Source organism: Protopterus annectens, chromosome 7.part1 (genome assembly GCF_019279795.1).
Source record: "Protopterus annectens isolate FY-2018-M chromosome 7.part1, PAN1.0, whole genome shotgun sequence".
Classification (NCBI taxonomy): Eukaryota; Metazoa; Chordata; order Ceratodontiformes; family Protopteridae; genus Protopterus; species Protopterus annectens.
This window is the reverse complement of record NC_056740.1, coordinates 460363369-460380689: the sequence shown is the minus strand read 5'-3', so window position 1 is coordinate 460380689 and position 17321 is coordinate 460363369. Positions and strand designations below refer to the sequence as shown.

The window sequence follows — 17321 nt, the reverse complement described above, 5'->3', positions numbered from 1 at the left end:
ACACTAAACACCAAAAGTGTGATAAGGGACTTAGGGACACAGGTGGACAGTGGTCTCACCTTCGATATCCACATAGCCACAACAGTCAGGAAATCCTTCTATGTGGCATATCTCATCACTAAGAGCTTTTCATCCAGAAAAAAGGAGGTCATTGTCCCACTGTTCTCATCCCTCATTAGACCCATTATAGAATAGAGCACCCCATTTGGTATGTACCGCACAAGATATCTGCAACAACTGGAAAGGCCACAGAAATACCTCACTAAAAAAATCACAGGCCTAAAGCAGATGCCCTATGCTGACCATCTAAAAAACTCCAGCTATACTCTGTCACATATTATCTACTCAGAGGCGATCTCTGCTTAACATACAAGGCAATATCAAACCCAGTGCTGTTGGACATGCTACACCTAAAGAAATCCCAATCCCTCAGAGCCACATGCTCCAGAGATCTAAACCTTGTCATCACAATAAACAAAACATGCTGGAGGGATAGGTTCCTGACCCAGAGACTCCCCATACTCTGGAATAGACTGCCCATACATGTCAAGCTGAGCGCCTCTTTCACCCTCTTCAAAAAGAACCTTGATGATTGGATGGAAGAAAGGAAATTCACCCCGGGGATCATGTCAGTCACCCTGCTAGACAGAGGACTAGGGAAAGTAAATATTGTGGGATATTGTGGGAAGAAATAGCCAGGGAATTGTTATTGCTAGGTTTGTATAGGCCCTAGGTCCGATAGCCTAGTACCAGCCTATGAACTATGAACCTATGAACTATGAACCTATGAACAAAGCAGAAGTCAATAGGCATTTTATCCATGTGAAGAGCATCTAGTCCTTTCTTATTGGTCTAACAACTCGCAGGCTGGGAAGGAGTGCATGTGTGCTCTCATGATATTGTGAGGTGGTCAACTCAACACTGCAGATGCTCCTCTCCAAGGTTCAGCAGACTGCAACCATCATTACAAACCTAAAATGCAGTGCTCTTCTGCTTGCTAAAATTTCATAAATTAAGAACAGATTGAGAATAATTGCTCTGAAAACTAATTTTCATCACAGCACACACCTATACTCTCAAGAAACTGAGGATCGTTTTTACAATGGCAATCAAGTTCAGCTTGAACAAGCTTTGCTCCATAATATCAGCCATTTTACTGAAAAAAATAAGTACTTACAGTATGAATCCAAGTTTCTCTACAATCTTTAAAATTTCTCCGTTCATTATTGGAATAACAATGAAGAAACAAAAAGCAAGGACTGCTGCATACAGAGTAAGGTGTAGAACAACGTAACCTGCGAATAAGCAAACAAAAATGATTTCACTCTTCATTCATACAGCTATGGTTTGGTAAATGTACAGGATTTCTGAATAAAACACAGACACTTCAGATACGTAAAATTGTAATATTGTTAACACATTTTTAGAGATCAGGTATGTTATTTTATAAATATTCTTGAAGCTTCTCTTTTTGTGGGGTTTCAAAACTTTGACAATCTCTGTACTTCATGGGGATACTTTTTTATCCAAATATTTTATTGAATTGTTCATAAACAAAACAGCAAATTCACAATGTTTACCCATTCTAGAACAAAATATTTGCTTAAGAAAATAAAAACTTTTGACAATATGTACAAAGGTCTGAAGTAAAATTGCAGATTACAAGTAAATTAAACAAATTCCATTAACAGAAATGTCAGTTCAGAAAGAGTTGTGAACCATTTGCAGAGTCTCAATGAGTGATTATCCAAGGATTGTTGACTATAACCTTTGGATAGATGCTGAGTTCCTTGATTTTAGTTTCCTTAATTGCCAGTTGTTTCACTGAAGACAGGAAATCTTCAAATGTTGGAGAGCTGTTAGTTTTCCATCTTCTGGTAATGCATTTTCTGGTGACAGCCAGTATTGGCCATAATAAATATGAGCTATTCTTGTTCAGAGAATAGCCTTCATTTACATTAAAAAACCTTATGATTTGGTTAATGAAAACTATTCAGTGAATAATGCTTTGAGAAAATCATCAATACTGTTCCAAAACATTTTAATTTACAACAGTCATAAAAGATGTGTACCCAATCAGCATTAGTATATTCTGTACATCTCCAACAGGAAGCTGTGGAACAGTTATTAAATTTAACTATTTTACTTGGTATCAGAAAAGCCCTATGAAGGTATTTCCAAGTGAAAATGCACCAGTATTTAGACCATGAGATATGTTTAATGGATAACATTTTTTGTTTGTTTTTTCATCTTGGGAGAAATTAAAAGAATGACCCTTGAATATAAAATTCCAATATTTCTGGTTTATGGAAGACTTATAAACAATTTGTTACATAATTTTGAGATGATATTGTCTGTGGTAGATTTATTATACAAAATGTCATTTATGAAAGTTATCATCATTGGCCTTTCCTGATAAGATGAGTTGCTAAGCATTCTGCATAGATTTTGGGAGTAAGCTAAGACACTTTGTAAGATTAATTAGTTCTGAAAAGGCAAATCATACTTTTTGGTAAGCATATCAGTCTAAAACTTTGGCATCATTTATGCATTGATGCCAGCATATGAAATTCTTAGTTTCCCAATAATCTAGAATATTAAGATGTATTTTATCAGGAAAGTTTCTTGTGATTTTAAAAGGGGTTAATATTTAAAACCAAGTTTTAATATCCGCATTAGAGTTAACAAACTTTCTAAAAAAAATTAATAAGGTGTTTACCAAGTTTAATTTGGTGGGTTTAGCAATGTTATTTTGAATAAGGTGCCATAAGAAGACCCAGAAATTGTTAAAATGATTATTTAGTTTGAGTTTGGCTAAACAGGGGCTTTCATTAGTGTGTAAGGTGAAATACAGTAATTTCCAATTAGAGTGGTAGCTAGGGTCTATCCAGTTTAGGATGACTTTAAATATAGATGCATTTATGTACATTTCAATATCAGGGAACACAATTCCTGCTTGCTCCCAGATTATGACTAAAAGCAATTCTGTTTCTTTTGGGAAACCAAAGGAATTTCATAATTGTTTATGTCCTTGATATTTTTATTATTATAGGAGAAATTAAGAACTAGAACCACACAGAGTATTTTTGGTAGAAGAATTGTTTTAACAAATTGTAACCTGTTCTCAAAAGTTATGAAGATGTTATTCCAATTATATATATGCTTGTTTAATAAGTTTATAATATTTTTATAATTACAATCCATTGTATTTTCTATAGGATTATATAAAGTTATTCCTAGGTAGTTTAGAGAATCTGAGTGTGCGCCAATAATATGATGATTGACTGACTGAAAGTTTCTTTTTCTGTTTAAAAGCATACACTTGGGTTTTGATTTATTAAAATGTAGACCTGAGATCTTCTAGAAATAGTTCACCATGGAATCTAATTCTAGTAAAACTGTGAGTTAATTAATGTGAGTAAGACATCTTCTGCAAAAAGCATTATCTTGGAATTACATTGTTTGCAAATATCTATACCTATGATTATTGAATTGTCATGAATAATGCCAGCAAAGATTTCAATGGCTAGTGCAAATAAAATAGGGGATAAGGGGCATCCTTGCTTAGTACCTTTATTTATTTGGCTAGATTCAGAGGAAAATGACCTAGTTTAACATAAGCCACATTGTTTCAATATATTTTTAATTAAAGAGGTAAAAGAGGAGAGAAAATTGAAAGCTGATGGAATCAAAGGCATCTCTGTTTAAAAGTAACCAGTAATGCTTCTTCATTTTCCTTAAGTATTCAATAAATGTTAAAATCCTTTTGATATTATCATGTGTGTGTTTTTTATGTATAAACCTGACTGATCATCATTTATTTGCATTTAAGGAAACTTCAGTCTATCTACAAAAATAGACAAAGCTTTTATAATCATTTAATAATGAGATAGGCCTATATGAACTACAAAATGGAGGATCCTTATTAGCTTGTAATATGGGTGAGATTAAAGAGATAAAGATTAAATCTCCATGAAGGCGGTATAATGACATGTGATTGGAATTCCAGAATGTATTATGAAATAAGGGCAGTATAGATGTGGGAAACAATTTATATATTTCTATGATAATACCGTCCATCCCAGGGGCTTTGTTTGGTTTAGATTTTTTAATATTTTGCTTTATCTCCTCTAGTGAGATTTGTGCTTCATGAACTGTATTTAGGTTCTCATGGAATCTTAGCTGAAGGGATGTCTAATTTAATATGGTCCCTAATTGAGTTATTAGAAACAAAGTGTCTAGTGTAATGAAATTTGAAGGCATCTAAGATATCACGTAAGTCAGACACATATTTATTAGAACCTTCTTTTATAAGTTTGGTTATAATATTTGATTTGGAGTGTAATTTTACTCTCATCAATAATTGATACATATGCGTAGGAGATGATGCATAAGAATTTATTTTAAGCCATTCTAGTGCTAGATTAGTTTTATGGGACAGGATATCTGAATATTGTTTATTACGTTTTTCAACTTTATTTGCCTAATTGGGAGTAAGTTGGGATGATTTAGATTTAATATTTGAGAGTTGAGATTGAATGTTTTGTAATTCTAGCTCACATTTCTTCTGTTTGTTTCTGAACCATGTTGTTATTTTACCATAGAGATAGGCCTTTAATACATCCCACACCATAATTTTGTTAGATTCAGGAGTGAGGTTTGTCTTCAGGAAACATTGCATCTCAGATATGAACCAAGGTTTGAAGTCATTAATTTTGGTACCAAAGGCTGGCATTCTCATTGTAGGGATAAGTCTTTTGTAATTAATTCAAAATTCATGGGAGTGTGTGTCATGATCTAAAATGGGACATGGAAAGATTGTAAAGGAGGAAATATTCAACCTTAGATCATTGGAGACTAAGATTCTATCACTTCTAGTCTGTATTTTGAATCTGTAGTCTAAGTGTGAAAATTTCAAAGCGGTAGGATCCTTAATTTTAAATGTATCAAATAAATTAAGAGTCTCAGCCCATTTTGTTTAAAGTTTGGCTATAGGAGAGAGTCTTAAAGAATGTTTATTAGAGGTGTCAGAGCTGTATAATATACAGTTAAAATCCACACCTATAATGAGGTTACCTTTACAAATATTAATAATATGATCAAGATGTTTCTTAGCAGTTGTCACTCCTAAGCTAGGAATCCAATACATGTTGGCTACCGTACAGATTCTATTACCAAATTTTAAAATAAGTATGGCTAGAGGTTCTTCTGGATCTTCATATTTATAGATAATCTGGGGGAGAACAGCACCTTTTTTTCCAGTGAATCATAGCCCCTCTTTTTTTAGTCTTATAAGTGGCACAAACAAGGGTAGTATAGTTGTCTGGGGTCCAAATTTCTTTTTCAGAGGACTTGAAATGCAGTTCTTGTAAAAAGACTACCTGGGCTTTATTAATATTCAAGTATTTTAGTAAATGTGATCTCTTCTTTGGACAATTTAATCCATTAATATTTTTTTTTCAAAACAGGTTTATTGTTTTAACATATAAGAGAAATCCATTAATATTTAAAGACATCAGGGTTAGTGTAATTGAAAGTCAAGTAATAAATGGTAGGAGGACATATGCATTACTGCTGTTATTATAATCCAACAACTCTTTCTTAAAGATATAGGAATAGACTTGTTTATGCTTTGGTACCACAATGATAAAAAAACTGCAAAATGAAATTATGAAAGCATGCAATATAATATCAGACCTATACAAAAAAAGGAAATTCAATAAGTAAGATAACTAACAAACTAAGCAAAAAAAGTTAAATCTTTTGTACACAAACATGGAATTCGAAAAATTCCTAGTCTGCTGGAAAGACAATGTTCCAACAGGCTGCTTTCAAAAATCTTCCCGACTATGTCATGAAGCTCCAATAAGTCTTATAAAGGAGACAATTATACAAAATATAATATTCTGAAAGAGCAGATTCTGAATGTAAACTTTAGTGAAGAAAAGGGAATGATGAACAATCTCAAGTTATTTTACCAATTTTAGAAATAGTTCTATTTAAGTAAATATATAAAGTTATTGAGCTTGAAACTAAGCCCACTGTTAATAGTACCATGTCACCCACAAATGTGGGATGGATAATATATGCACGTGCTATAGCAGAATATATAGGTAAGGTATGACATTATGTCACTGAATTCATATGGAATAGGCCTATTATTACATCCAAAAGTCATACAAAATATGTTTCTGATTTCTAATAAAATCTCACTGAAGTGATTTTAGGTTAACATAAAATATGATAAAATAAATATCATAAGCTCACAACAATGATGTAAACTATAAAACAAATGAACAGTGGACCAAATACCTGACAACTCTCACCACTCGACTGTATGGATAATTAATTTTATAAAAACTAAAACAGAAACAAAAGACTATAAACATTTGTCTTCAATAAGCTATTGGTTAGCTAGATAATTAAGATGAAAAGTTCTGCTTAACAACAAAGAAGTGATGAATACTGTGATAGCAGTCACCAATGTGATAGCAGTCACCAATGAGACAAGAAATATGAGTAATACAATACAAGCAGATAGCGTGCTCATCAGATTAATATTTCCTTAGAAGCAGGGTGCAATCACTTAAAATAAGGTAGAAATTCATTAATAACATTTATTATACATTCATATTAGTCTGTTGTTAAAACTCTGTACAATGAGGCATATCAGCTCCTAATGTAAACAAATGCATAACTTTCAATCTAATGCCTGTCGGGCGCTAGGATCCGCCACATAACACAAGCACTCAGGTCACTCCAAGGCAAGTACAAATATGACTCAGTCATTGTCCATGCTGGTGTGAATGACCTGAGACGTACCTCCCTGGACTACATGAAAAGAGACATAAATGAGCTCTCTGAGCATGTAGCCCAGGCCGGTATGACCCTGACCTTGAGTAGCATCTTATCCTCACCAAGAATGATGCCACAATATGAAGACAAGATGATCAATTTCAACAATTGGCTTAAGTACTGGTGTCATTCAAAGGGGATCCAATGCCTGTCAGCTTGGGATGATATGCTCGACAAGCCACGATGCTTCACTAGGGACGGCTTGCACCTGTCACCCCTGGGCTTTCGGATATTGGCAAAGGCTCTTGCTACCCCCATAGTGCCTTTTTGAGGCAAGGCTCAAAGGACAAACCCACCTCCATAGGTATCACAAGGGATAAGAAACTAACAGTAATGCTACTCAACTCCAGAAGTCTAAACCTCAAGATGCACGCACTCAAAACTCTCCTTAGCATGGAGAACATCGATATCTGTGCAGTAACAGAAACCTGGTTCAGGGCTCCCGAGAGCACCCCAGCACTACCAGGTTATACCTCATACCATGCTTTTCAGCCCCAAAACTTGGACCGAACCACAAAAGGAGGGGGAGTATCGATATTCATCAAAGATACCCACACCTCCAGGTTGGTGGCAAAGCATGAAGCATCAGAGACTATCCATGTGCAACTAACAGTGGGTAAAACTGCCTTCCAGTTTATAGCCTGCTACAGACCACCCTCCCAAACCCAGGAACCCCACTCGGCCTTCCTGAGAACACTGGAAAATATGAAGGTCTCTCCAAACACCATTATATTGGGTGACTTCAACTACCCAAACATAGACTGGGAGCATTACTCTAGCTCCAAAACCCTTGCCCAAAGGTTCCTAGAATTTATAAACTCAAATGCTATGGAACAACTTGTTACCACTCCCACAAGAGGGGAAAACATACTGGACCTGATCATCACCAACATGGGGACTCTATGCTCCAGACCAGAAGTGTATCCCTCACTGGTAAGATCAGACCATAAACTAATCTCACTGGATATTCACATCCCGACCCCACCCCCTGCCCAGAAAACCACAGTGAAAAACTTCTCTAAAGCAAATTTCACACTCCTCAAAACTGAGGTGGAATCCTTCAAAGCCCCCGGGCCTGTGGAAAATATGGCCCAGACCGCAGAATCCTTTATAAACACATTCTATGAACACCTTCAGGAATGCATGGATCATGCGATCCCAAATAAAACCAAGACCCAATCCTCCAAAGTTAGGCGTCCTGTCTGGTGGACCCCAGCCATAAACAAACTATACAATAGAAGGAGGAAGCTACTAAATGATAGAGCAAAATCCCAAAAAGGGAAGGCATCACTGATCAGTATTAGCAAAAAACTACGGGCACACATAAAATTGTCTAAGGCCAGCTTTGAGAGAAAAATTGCACAGGGCACTAAGGATAATCACAAGGCTTTCTTTAGTTATGTTTGGAACCTGGGTGGTAATTCCCAGATATGCTCAGAATTAGTCCAAAATGACAAAAAATACACCAAACCCACAGACATCGCCAACATCCTAGCTGACAGGTTCAGCGCAAACTCCCCCCCCTCCCCACCAAAAGGGCAAATATCTATCCCAACAGAGTGCTGCCCCCCTGACATCTCAGATGCTCAGGTAAGAGCTGCCCTCTCCAAAGCAAAAAACACAGCATCAATGGGAACAGATGATGTCCCGGGCTGCGTCCTACATGAACTCCAAGAAGAGCTAAACCCAAACATAAAACTACTGTTCAATCTCAGCCTTACTACAGGATATGTGCCCAAAGAGTGGCGTACAGCAACAGTGGTCCCTCTCCATAAAGGTGGTGCCTCAATGGATCCTGGAAACTATCGCCCCATAAGCCTGACTAGCTTGGTCTGCAAAGCTATGGAAAGGATCATTATGGACCTCATAAATAAAGATATTGGGGACCTACAAACACTGGATCCTACCCAGTTCAGCTTTGTTAAGGGCAGATCCTGCCTCTTAAACCTGGTTGATTTCTTTGAAACAGTCACCAAGGCCATTGACGAGGGGAAGGTGGTCCACACAGCCTACCTGGACCTCGCAAAAGCCTTCGATACAATACCGCACTTGGGCATTATAGATAAGCTCACCAGCTTAAATATAAACCCCTATGTCACTAGATGGATTGCAAACTGGCTCAAGGACAGAACCCACATGGTTAGAATTGCTGGAGCCATGTTAGACTCCAAACCAGTTACAAGTGGTGTCCCACAAGGCTCAGTCCTGGGACCTCTCTTGTTCGGTATATATTTCTCAGAGGTACAGGCCAACACGGAAGGACTGTGGCTGACCAAGTTCGCAGATGACTGCAAACTGGGGTCCATAATCGACTCTCCAGCCGACACAAGCATCCTCCAAAAGGGCCTCATAGAAACAGACAACTGGTGCCAGAGCCATGGCCTCAAGCTAAATGCCAAAAAGTGTATAGTCATCCCCTTTGGCAAAAACAAAGTGCCCACAAATTACCACATAGGTGGTAATCCATTAAGTACAGAAGAAGTAATTAGGGACCTGGGGACCCAAGTTGATAGCAATCTCTCATTTGACAACCACATGGCCAAAGTGGTTAGAAAAACATTTTATACAGCCCACCTAATCATGAAGGGATTCACATCTAGATCAGGGGAGGTTATCGTGCCTCTTTACTCATCCCTCATCAGACCCATAATTGAGTACAATGCCCCTTTTGGGATGTACCTTACCAGACACCTGCAGCAACTGGAAAGAACCCAAAAGTACCTCACCAAGAGGATCAAAGGGCTCAAACAGATGCCATATGCTGCCGGTTAAAGAAACTCCAGCTCTACTCAGTGGCATACCGCCTGCTCAGAGGCGATCTGTGCCTGACGTATAAAGCCATGTCCAAGCCGGAATTAATGGACATGCTGCACCTCAGAAAATCCAAATCCCATCGAGCTACATGCTCGAGAGACTTGAACCTCAGCACTGAAATAAATAGGACATGCTGGAGGGACAGATTCATAACCCAGAGGCTCCCTTCACTCTGGAATAAAATCCCAGTCCAGGTTAGGCAGAGTCCCTCATTGGCTCTCTTCAAGAGGAATCTTGATGAGTGGATGGGAGATCGTAGGTTTACCCTGGGTATCACTTCTGTGTCACTGTTAGACAGAGGCACAGTATACTAACCTCGAAAAAGGGCATAGCAAAATAAATTTAAAATGGGTGGCGAAAGCCAAACACATTCTGGCTAGGCTTATAAATGCCCTAGGGCAGATAGCCTAGTATGAACCTATGAACCTATAATGTACAGCAAGTTAGAGTTACAATCTTGAAGCACTACCTATTTCAAGAAGATATTATTACAACAAGTCATGTTTCATTAGTTTTAACAGAAATTAGTGGATAACACACCTTGCATCTAAATCAGTGACAGCATGCATTAGTGTTACATGTTCCTGTTCATTGCTATGTTTCTCTAGGTAGAGCTGAAGGGTGCTGCTGATGCAAACTATTCTGTGATAATCAAATATATGAAACACTTAAGTGTCACAGCTTCACTATACCTGATAAAAATATATATACACATACCTATAGCTATATACATAGGTGATAATGACAAATAAATACACTTATATTAATGAAAATTAAATAATGCTACCTTATCAAAACAGTAAAGGAATTCATTGTTTCTATAAATGCTATGACACATTCAACTGTCTGGGCTGCATTTGCAGAGACAGTTACAAGTGCGCTGCATTATTATAACTAATATCACCACTTAGTTGCTGTGAAAACAGAAGTCATAACAGCCTGCTGCAGTATTCAAAATATGTAAAGTGATAGTAGTCCAAAGTTTTAAATATTTGATGACTGTAAAAATTGTTAAATATTTGTGGGATCTGCTGGCAAGCATATCAGACTAGAAAAGGATTAAGCACCTCAGTGAAAAGCTTCCCTTAACTTACTATGTAAGTGCAAAGGGGGAGGTTCTGAAAGTCAGCACATTACAGGAAAGAATTAAAGGTTAAAACAACTCGTAGCATGCAATAAAGGTGAGTAAAGCTTCACTCTGCTTGAAAAAACTTTCTAATAAGTAAATTAAGATGTGATTTGCTGAAAAAAAGGCATAAAAAGGTTCTAAAAAGGTAGTCACAGCTAGCTGTAGCCATTCTGAAGTGAAAAAAATGTCCGTGAATGAAAAACACTGTTACTAGTTGTAAAATATGTTTTTTTTTTAAATGAAAGAAGCTATTATTAAAGATTTATGATTAAAACTAAACACCAGTAGCAATTAAGTGTAAAAAACACCATAAAAGGGAAGCAGCATGTTATTAAACGATGATTTACACCTTAAAAGATACAGACAATGAACAGCATTCAGCATAAATGTGTGAACATGACTCACACTGTCAAGATTTTGAAGCAATACAAAAAGAAAAAAAAAAGTTACATGTAGCACTTGAATTATTGATTAAGTGGTGAGGTTTAGGATTTAAATGGTGCTGCGGTAGCGTTGTCGCCTCACAATAAGACTTTGTCCTGTTTGATTCTAAGCTAGAGCGTCTATTGTGTGGAGACATACATGAATGGGCGTACCTTCGTTGAAGGTTGTGTGTCAGGGCTGGCAACTCGGCACGTAAAAATGTACTGCCAATCATTAGCGGTCCAGAGTTCCGCTGTGGTGACCCCTAACCGGGAAAAGCTGAAAGACACAACAACTTTGTCTCCCTTTTTTTCAACAGAGAGTAAGCTGTTAGTTATACTGTAACTGTGATGTCTGAACATTTAGTAAGATAAAGAGGTCGTAGCATAAGTAAAGCATGCATTATTTGGAAGTAGATGCTTTGAGAGATTTTGTTGTGTCAGTATTCTGCTTCTTTTTCATCTCTGTCCCACTGTTTTTGTCTGAAGTTCTTTTGAGAGTGGATAATGATAACCAGTCCACGTCCTCAGGTATATGAATAATGTCATTATCTTTTATGAAGGAGGAAACTTCTTCCAGTTTACTAAAGGTTCTTACACCATTGGATAAATGCATTTTAATCTGAGCTGGATAAACAATTTGAGCTTTAATTTTTTTTTTGTTTGAGAAGTTTGACAAGGGGCCAGCATTTCTTTCTCATGTCCAGAATTCTTGCAGAATAATCATTGTCAAATCTGATTTGGGACAGTTTAAACTTTAAGGGTGCTTTTCTCCAGGCTGTTTTAAGGACAAGATCTTTGTCAGTGTATGATCAAAACTTTACCACAATGGATCTAGGGGACTGATGATGTTGATGTGGAAGCTGGTGCCCCGATGGGTCTATGAGCCCTTTCTACACCATAAGAAAATCCTTCCTGAAGATCCAGAATTTCAGGAATCCATTTATTTAGGAAGGAGACCATGTCATCTCCCTCAGATTTTTCAGGAAGTCCAGATTCTAATATTACACCTTCTCTCTTGTCAGCAACTGCATATCTTTCCTCAAGGCAGAGTCAGCATAAGATTGTTTGGATGTGCTCATTTTCTATGATGAAAAAGTCTCCAGTAAATTTGACTGGAATGTTGCAAGAATAATTCGCCAAAATTGACTTAAACATAGAAGATGTTGTTATAATTAGATTTCTGTAAAAATAAGCACCAAAAACTAAGTATTTTCCTATCTGAATGTATGATTTTTGAAGAGCTATAAAAAACTGATGATACTTTTCAAGAATCTGGTGCAGACTCTCAGCAAAGAATTTCCAGTAATCTGATTTTCAGCATAACAAGTCTGTAATGAGAATAACCCAGCCTACTTTTAAGCACATACGTGTCCCATATAAATCTAGACAGGAGCTGGGAGCTCCTTGTAAATGCATGCATGGTTTTAGAGCAGAAAGCATGACCTGAATCTACTAATATCAGTCATCAAGGCTGTATGGAATATTGCACTAGTAAAAGAGACCTGAGTGGAAGCTCATCAAGATGGAAGAATGACCCCATGTACTCTATCCAAATCCAAAATGTATTCTGAAAAATGATAAATACATAATAATGATATACTAAGGTGATAGACTAGGTTATGGCATGCAGCAACTTGGGATTAGAAAAAGTGAGTGAAAGCTAGTAAAATCCTGAAAATGCTGTACAGGCTGCTGGGAAGCATTATGGGATCATGGCAGCTGAGAGTGAATTGCAGAAGAATATACAGGCTGCTTGGTTTGGACATGTGATTGTAACTGTGGCAGCTTCTGGAAGGCTCGGCACACAAACAGAGTTAGCTATGTATGCGCAATTAGCAACAACAAATGTCGATGAGCCACTTTGGCAACTATTGTGAGTAAACTAAAAAAAATCTGTTTCATTAGCTCATGCTAATGAATTCTTATCAGACTTACTCCTCACCTTGCAGATGAAATGTTTCTTCTCCATTGAGAGAGAATGCAGCTTCTGAAATCAGCAAAACTGAGGGGGTCATAAAAGTAAGGCTTACTTCAGAAAGCAGAAGTGAAATCAAACAGTAACAGCAGGATGTGCTCCTTTGTAGAGTTTGTCAACAGAGGAGCAACAAAATAGCATTTGTGAGAACGTCAATTCTTTTTGTTTTTTTTCTAGAACCATGAAGAGTTTGGTTGATGATTCATTTTTTAGGCAGAGGTCCCCATGGACAGATGACATATAAGCTTTTGGTGACTTCTCACAACAGTAACCATTACAAGAACAAAAAAAAAACAGAGCAGAAACATAATTCAAGGAAAGTATAACAGAGTGAAACAATCATCAAACTAAAACACAACCAGCACTGAACACTAAATGCACATACATTTCAGATTTGGGCCATATGGACCTGACACGTGCTCTGGGGTAGTAACATTTAGTATGACTTCAGAGATAAAAGTATTACATAATAATGTCATTGATCAAGGAAGAGGTTTCATTTTATATCTTGACTATCATGGGTAAAACTACAGAATAATAAAGTTATAGGTTTACACAGCATAATTGACAAGAAAAGTTTTATAGCAAAAGTTACAAATGTAGTTACATATTGATACTTTTACAATATGGGGAGATTATTTAAACTGTTGTTTGTTACATATAAAACTGAGAAACAATATGATATTAGAAAACAGTTATATCAGTTTATGTAATGATTTTATAGAGAAATATTTGCATTCAAGAGGTCCTCATGTTTCAATATACATAGTTGAGCATCTCTTAAGATAGATTATTTTTTCTAATTCCTTTTCAAATCATGCTCTTTGATTTGAAAGTAGTAAAATATGCTCACAAGAAGGTCCTGGCTGGGGACATTTAAAATATGGGAAGACTTGTATTGAAAATATAACATCCAGCCTTATTGTAATATTTTCCTATATTTTTATACAGATATTTTTAGGGGTGGAATTCCTTTTCAGATCATGCTCTTTGATTTGAAAGTAGTAAAATATGCTCACAAGAAGGTCCGAATTATAACTGGATAAGAAATCTGCAAACCCTCCAGTATCAACTGGGGAAGATGGAACCCCAAACTTTTTGTACTGCTAATATAAATATATTATAAGTTTTAAACAAATGTAAAAAAGCATAGATTCAACATATCATTTGAAATCATATGGAGCTCTTCTGAAGCTGCATTATAATGGGAAAAAGAAGTTTAATTTGGATAACAGGTGACCAATTTACTGAATGAACTGTAAGTGCAAAATATTGGCATAGATGGTTCAAAATAAGTCTCAGAAAAAGAATGAAGCTTTGTCTGCATTACCCTATTGTAAAATATTTTGTTTGATGCTAGGAAATTATAAGATAACTATAAAATATCTAATTCTTTATAACAGAGTAACAGTAAGGTTATGTTTATGTAATCTACTGGGAACTGAACATTTTTATTTTGAATATCAATGATCAAAACTATTCTAGTCACCAATAAGATCAGCACAAGATAGTTTAAATACTTACATGTCTAATTTGATATCTGGTTTATTATTTTATGAGATTAATCAAAAATGGCCTGATTCTAACAAAGAAACTTTAATATCAATCTACATTTTTGGATGGCATGAATTGTTATATATAGATAAATAAGTATTGGAATGTAATCAAGATGTGTACCAACATTTTTTTGCAAATTCTGTTTGAGTTTGTTATAATAATTATGTATATGTGTATATTAATGCTAATAACTCTTACCCTTTTGATAGGTTCCATGGGATACCACATATCTCTGTACCTTTCCAAGAAAGGAAGTCAGAAAGTATGTAATTTTTCCTACAAACCTGGCTACTCTGCATTTATTGTAACTACTACTTTCTAGCAGACTAAGGTACACTTCCAAACCTAGGTTAGCCAGCAGCCATATCCCCCTCTCTGCCCTCTATCACCTCTCTCTCTGTACAATTTCTATTGTAATGCCTGCAATTCTGTGTCTCCCCTATCCCAGTCAAGGTATTCCTCCTATATACAGTTTATTTTCTTTCCAGACATATAGGATTTTCAAGCATATAATTTCCTACCACCTCCATAAGGCTATTCCCTCTGCCCAGACTTTTCCCCTCTCATTTCTACTATCATCCCCATAGTAAACTGTTTGTCACTTACTGCCTCCACTATAGCATCTCTTGACTCTATCCAGACCAGTAAACTAATCTCTCCCTCTGGAATTAAGCATTTCACTGACTGACTGTTTTTTTCTCTATGCCAAACACTTTTCTTGTCTCTACCCGCTCCGTTCTCCCTGCGGGCTCACTCCGCTGCCCTACCCTACACCCAAATCTCACCCACCCCCAGTGCACTTGACCTTATACTTCCCTAGCCACACCCTCAACCCTAATCTACCAATTACCTCTCTTCACAACTCTATATCAATTAACAAACGTTGGCTCATTTTTTGGTTAGCTTTACCTTTCCACACCCACTTTGTCCCTCAAACACTCCACCCATCACAACTAGTCTTCAATTTTCTTACAATTAGCCTAACCTCCACCACCCTACACCTATAACTATGTATAACCATTGTAGGCCTATACACCTTAACATTCTTTTCTTACCCATCGGGCTCACCTCATCACTTATATCTCATTGTCTAACTTCCTATGAATCCCCAGCTTTTGCTACATTTCTTCACCTCCCAAGACAAACAAGCCCTCTCTCTCCTATCACCTCCCTAACACACTGTAAAATAACATCCTGTTCATCCTTCATTCTACCACACTTTCATAGACTAACCCATATTAAATATCTCCAAATGAAAAAAGGACACCTTTCTCTCTGTAAAATGTTCAAACTAATATGTAACCCTCAAAACTGCTTACTACTACATGGTGACATCCACCCAAACCCTGGTCCTAACTTCACCACCCCAAATACTCTTTCAGCTCCTACTACCACTCCCCTAAATGACCCAAAAAGCCTAAACTCTCTACTTATAGGTCACTTCAATATAAGAAGTGTTAATAACAAAATTACCCAGCTACATGCCCTATTAGACATCTATTCCTTTGACATCTTATGCCTTACTGAAACGTGGCTTAAACCTACAACTAAAGACAATGACATTGTCCCTCCAGGCTATAACATTCTCAGACTAGACCATCTAAATAAAAAGGGAGGTGGAGTAGCAATACTGTTCAAATCTGAATTGAAGGTCACATCATTAGATTTACATCCTCCACCACCTAACTACTCAGAAATTTTAACTTCGAAGCTCCAAATTAATACTAAGAAATCAATATACATTATCTTCTCTTACATCCCTCCTGGGAACAATATCAGTACTCTTGAAAATACCCTTAGCTGGCTTTCCATGTCCCTACCGCAAGAAACCATACTCCTTGGTGACTTTAATACTGACTGGAATAGCTGTACCTCTGCCACTCCAACTACGCATATAAACCTCTTTGGCTTCCACCAAACCATTACCTTCTCTACCAGAACCCACAAACCTAGCAAGAAACAAACTATCTTAGATTGGATACTAGTAAATAATAACCCCCCATACTTATCAAACAGGTATACTCCCCGACAATATTAGTGACCATTCTATTACTTACATCTCTAGGCAAAAGACTCACATTCATAATCTAATAGCTTTTAGAACTACCAGAAACAAAAAATATCTCAACCCAAGTAATTTTCAAGCTGAGCTCAAAGCTTGCAATTGGTCTCCCCTAAAATACCTACCTCTTGACGAAGCCATTTCATACTTTAACAAAACATTTTTGCAGATCCTTGAGAACCATGCTACCACTTGTACTTTTAGAACAAAAAATAAACCAGCCCCCTGGCTGTCTAAGGACACAAGGCTAAACATTCGATAAAGAAACAAACTCTGGTCCAAATGGAGAAAAACTAAAAACCCAACTGATCACCTAAATTTTAGACAAATTCGTGATACCACTAAAAAATCCATAATCCCTGACAAAAAAAAAACTACTACCTCAAAATCCAACAGAACCAACAAAACAATCCTCAAAAGTTCTGGTCAGGTATCAACAAATTACTCCACTCAGGACAGTCCAAAACACCTACCCCCTCTAACCTAACCCAAATCTCTCCCAAC

At 36.8% G+C, this 17321-nt stretch overlaps 1 protein-coding gene across 1 annotated transcript in view; it reads right to left on the bottom strand.

Annotated features, from left to right (window-relative positions):
* Positions 1 to 17321, bottom strand: part of LOC122807828 (stimulated by retinoic acid gene 6 protein-like) — a gene marked incomplete in the record, with an annotated part of 2062125 nt that overhangs the window by 400792 nt on the left and 1644012 nt on the right. Inside the window, 1 exon segment of the mRNA XM_044078921.1 lies at positions 1178 to 1295. Coding sequence (XP_043934856.1) covers positions 1178 to 1295 — 118 coding nt within the window.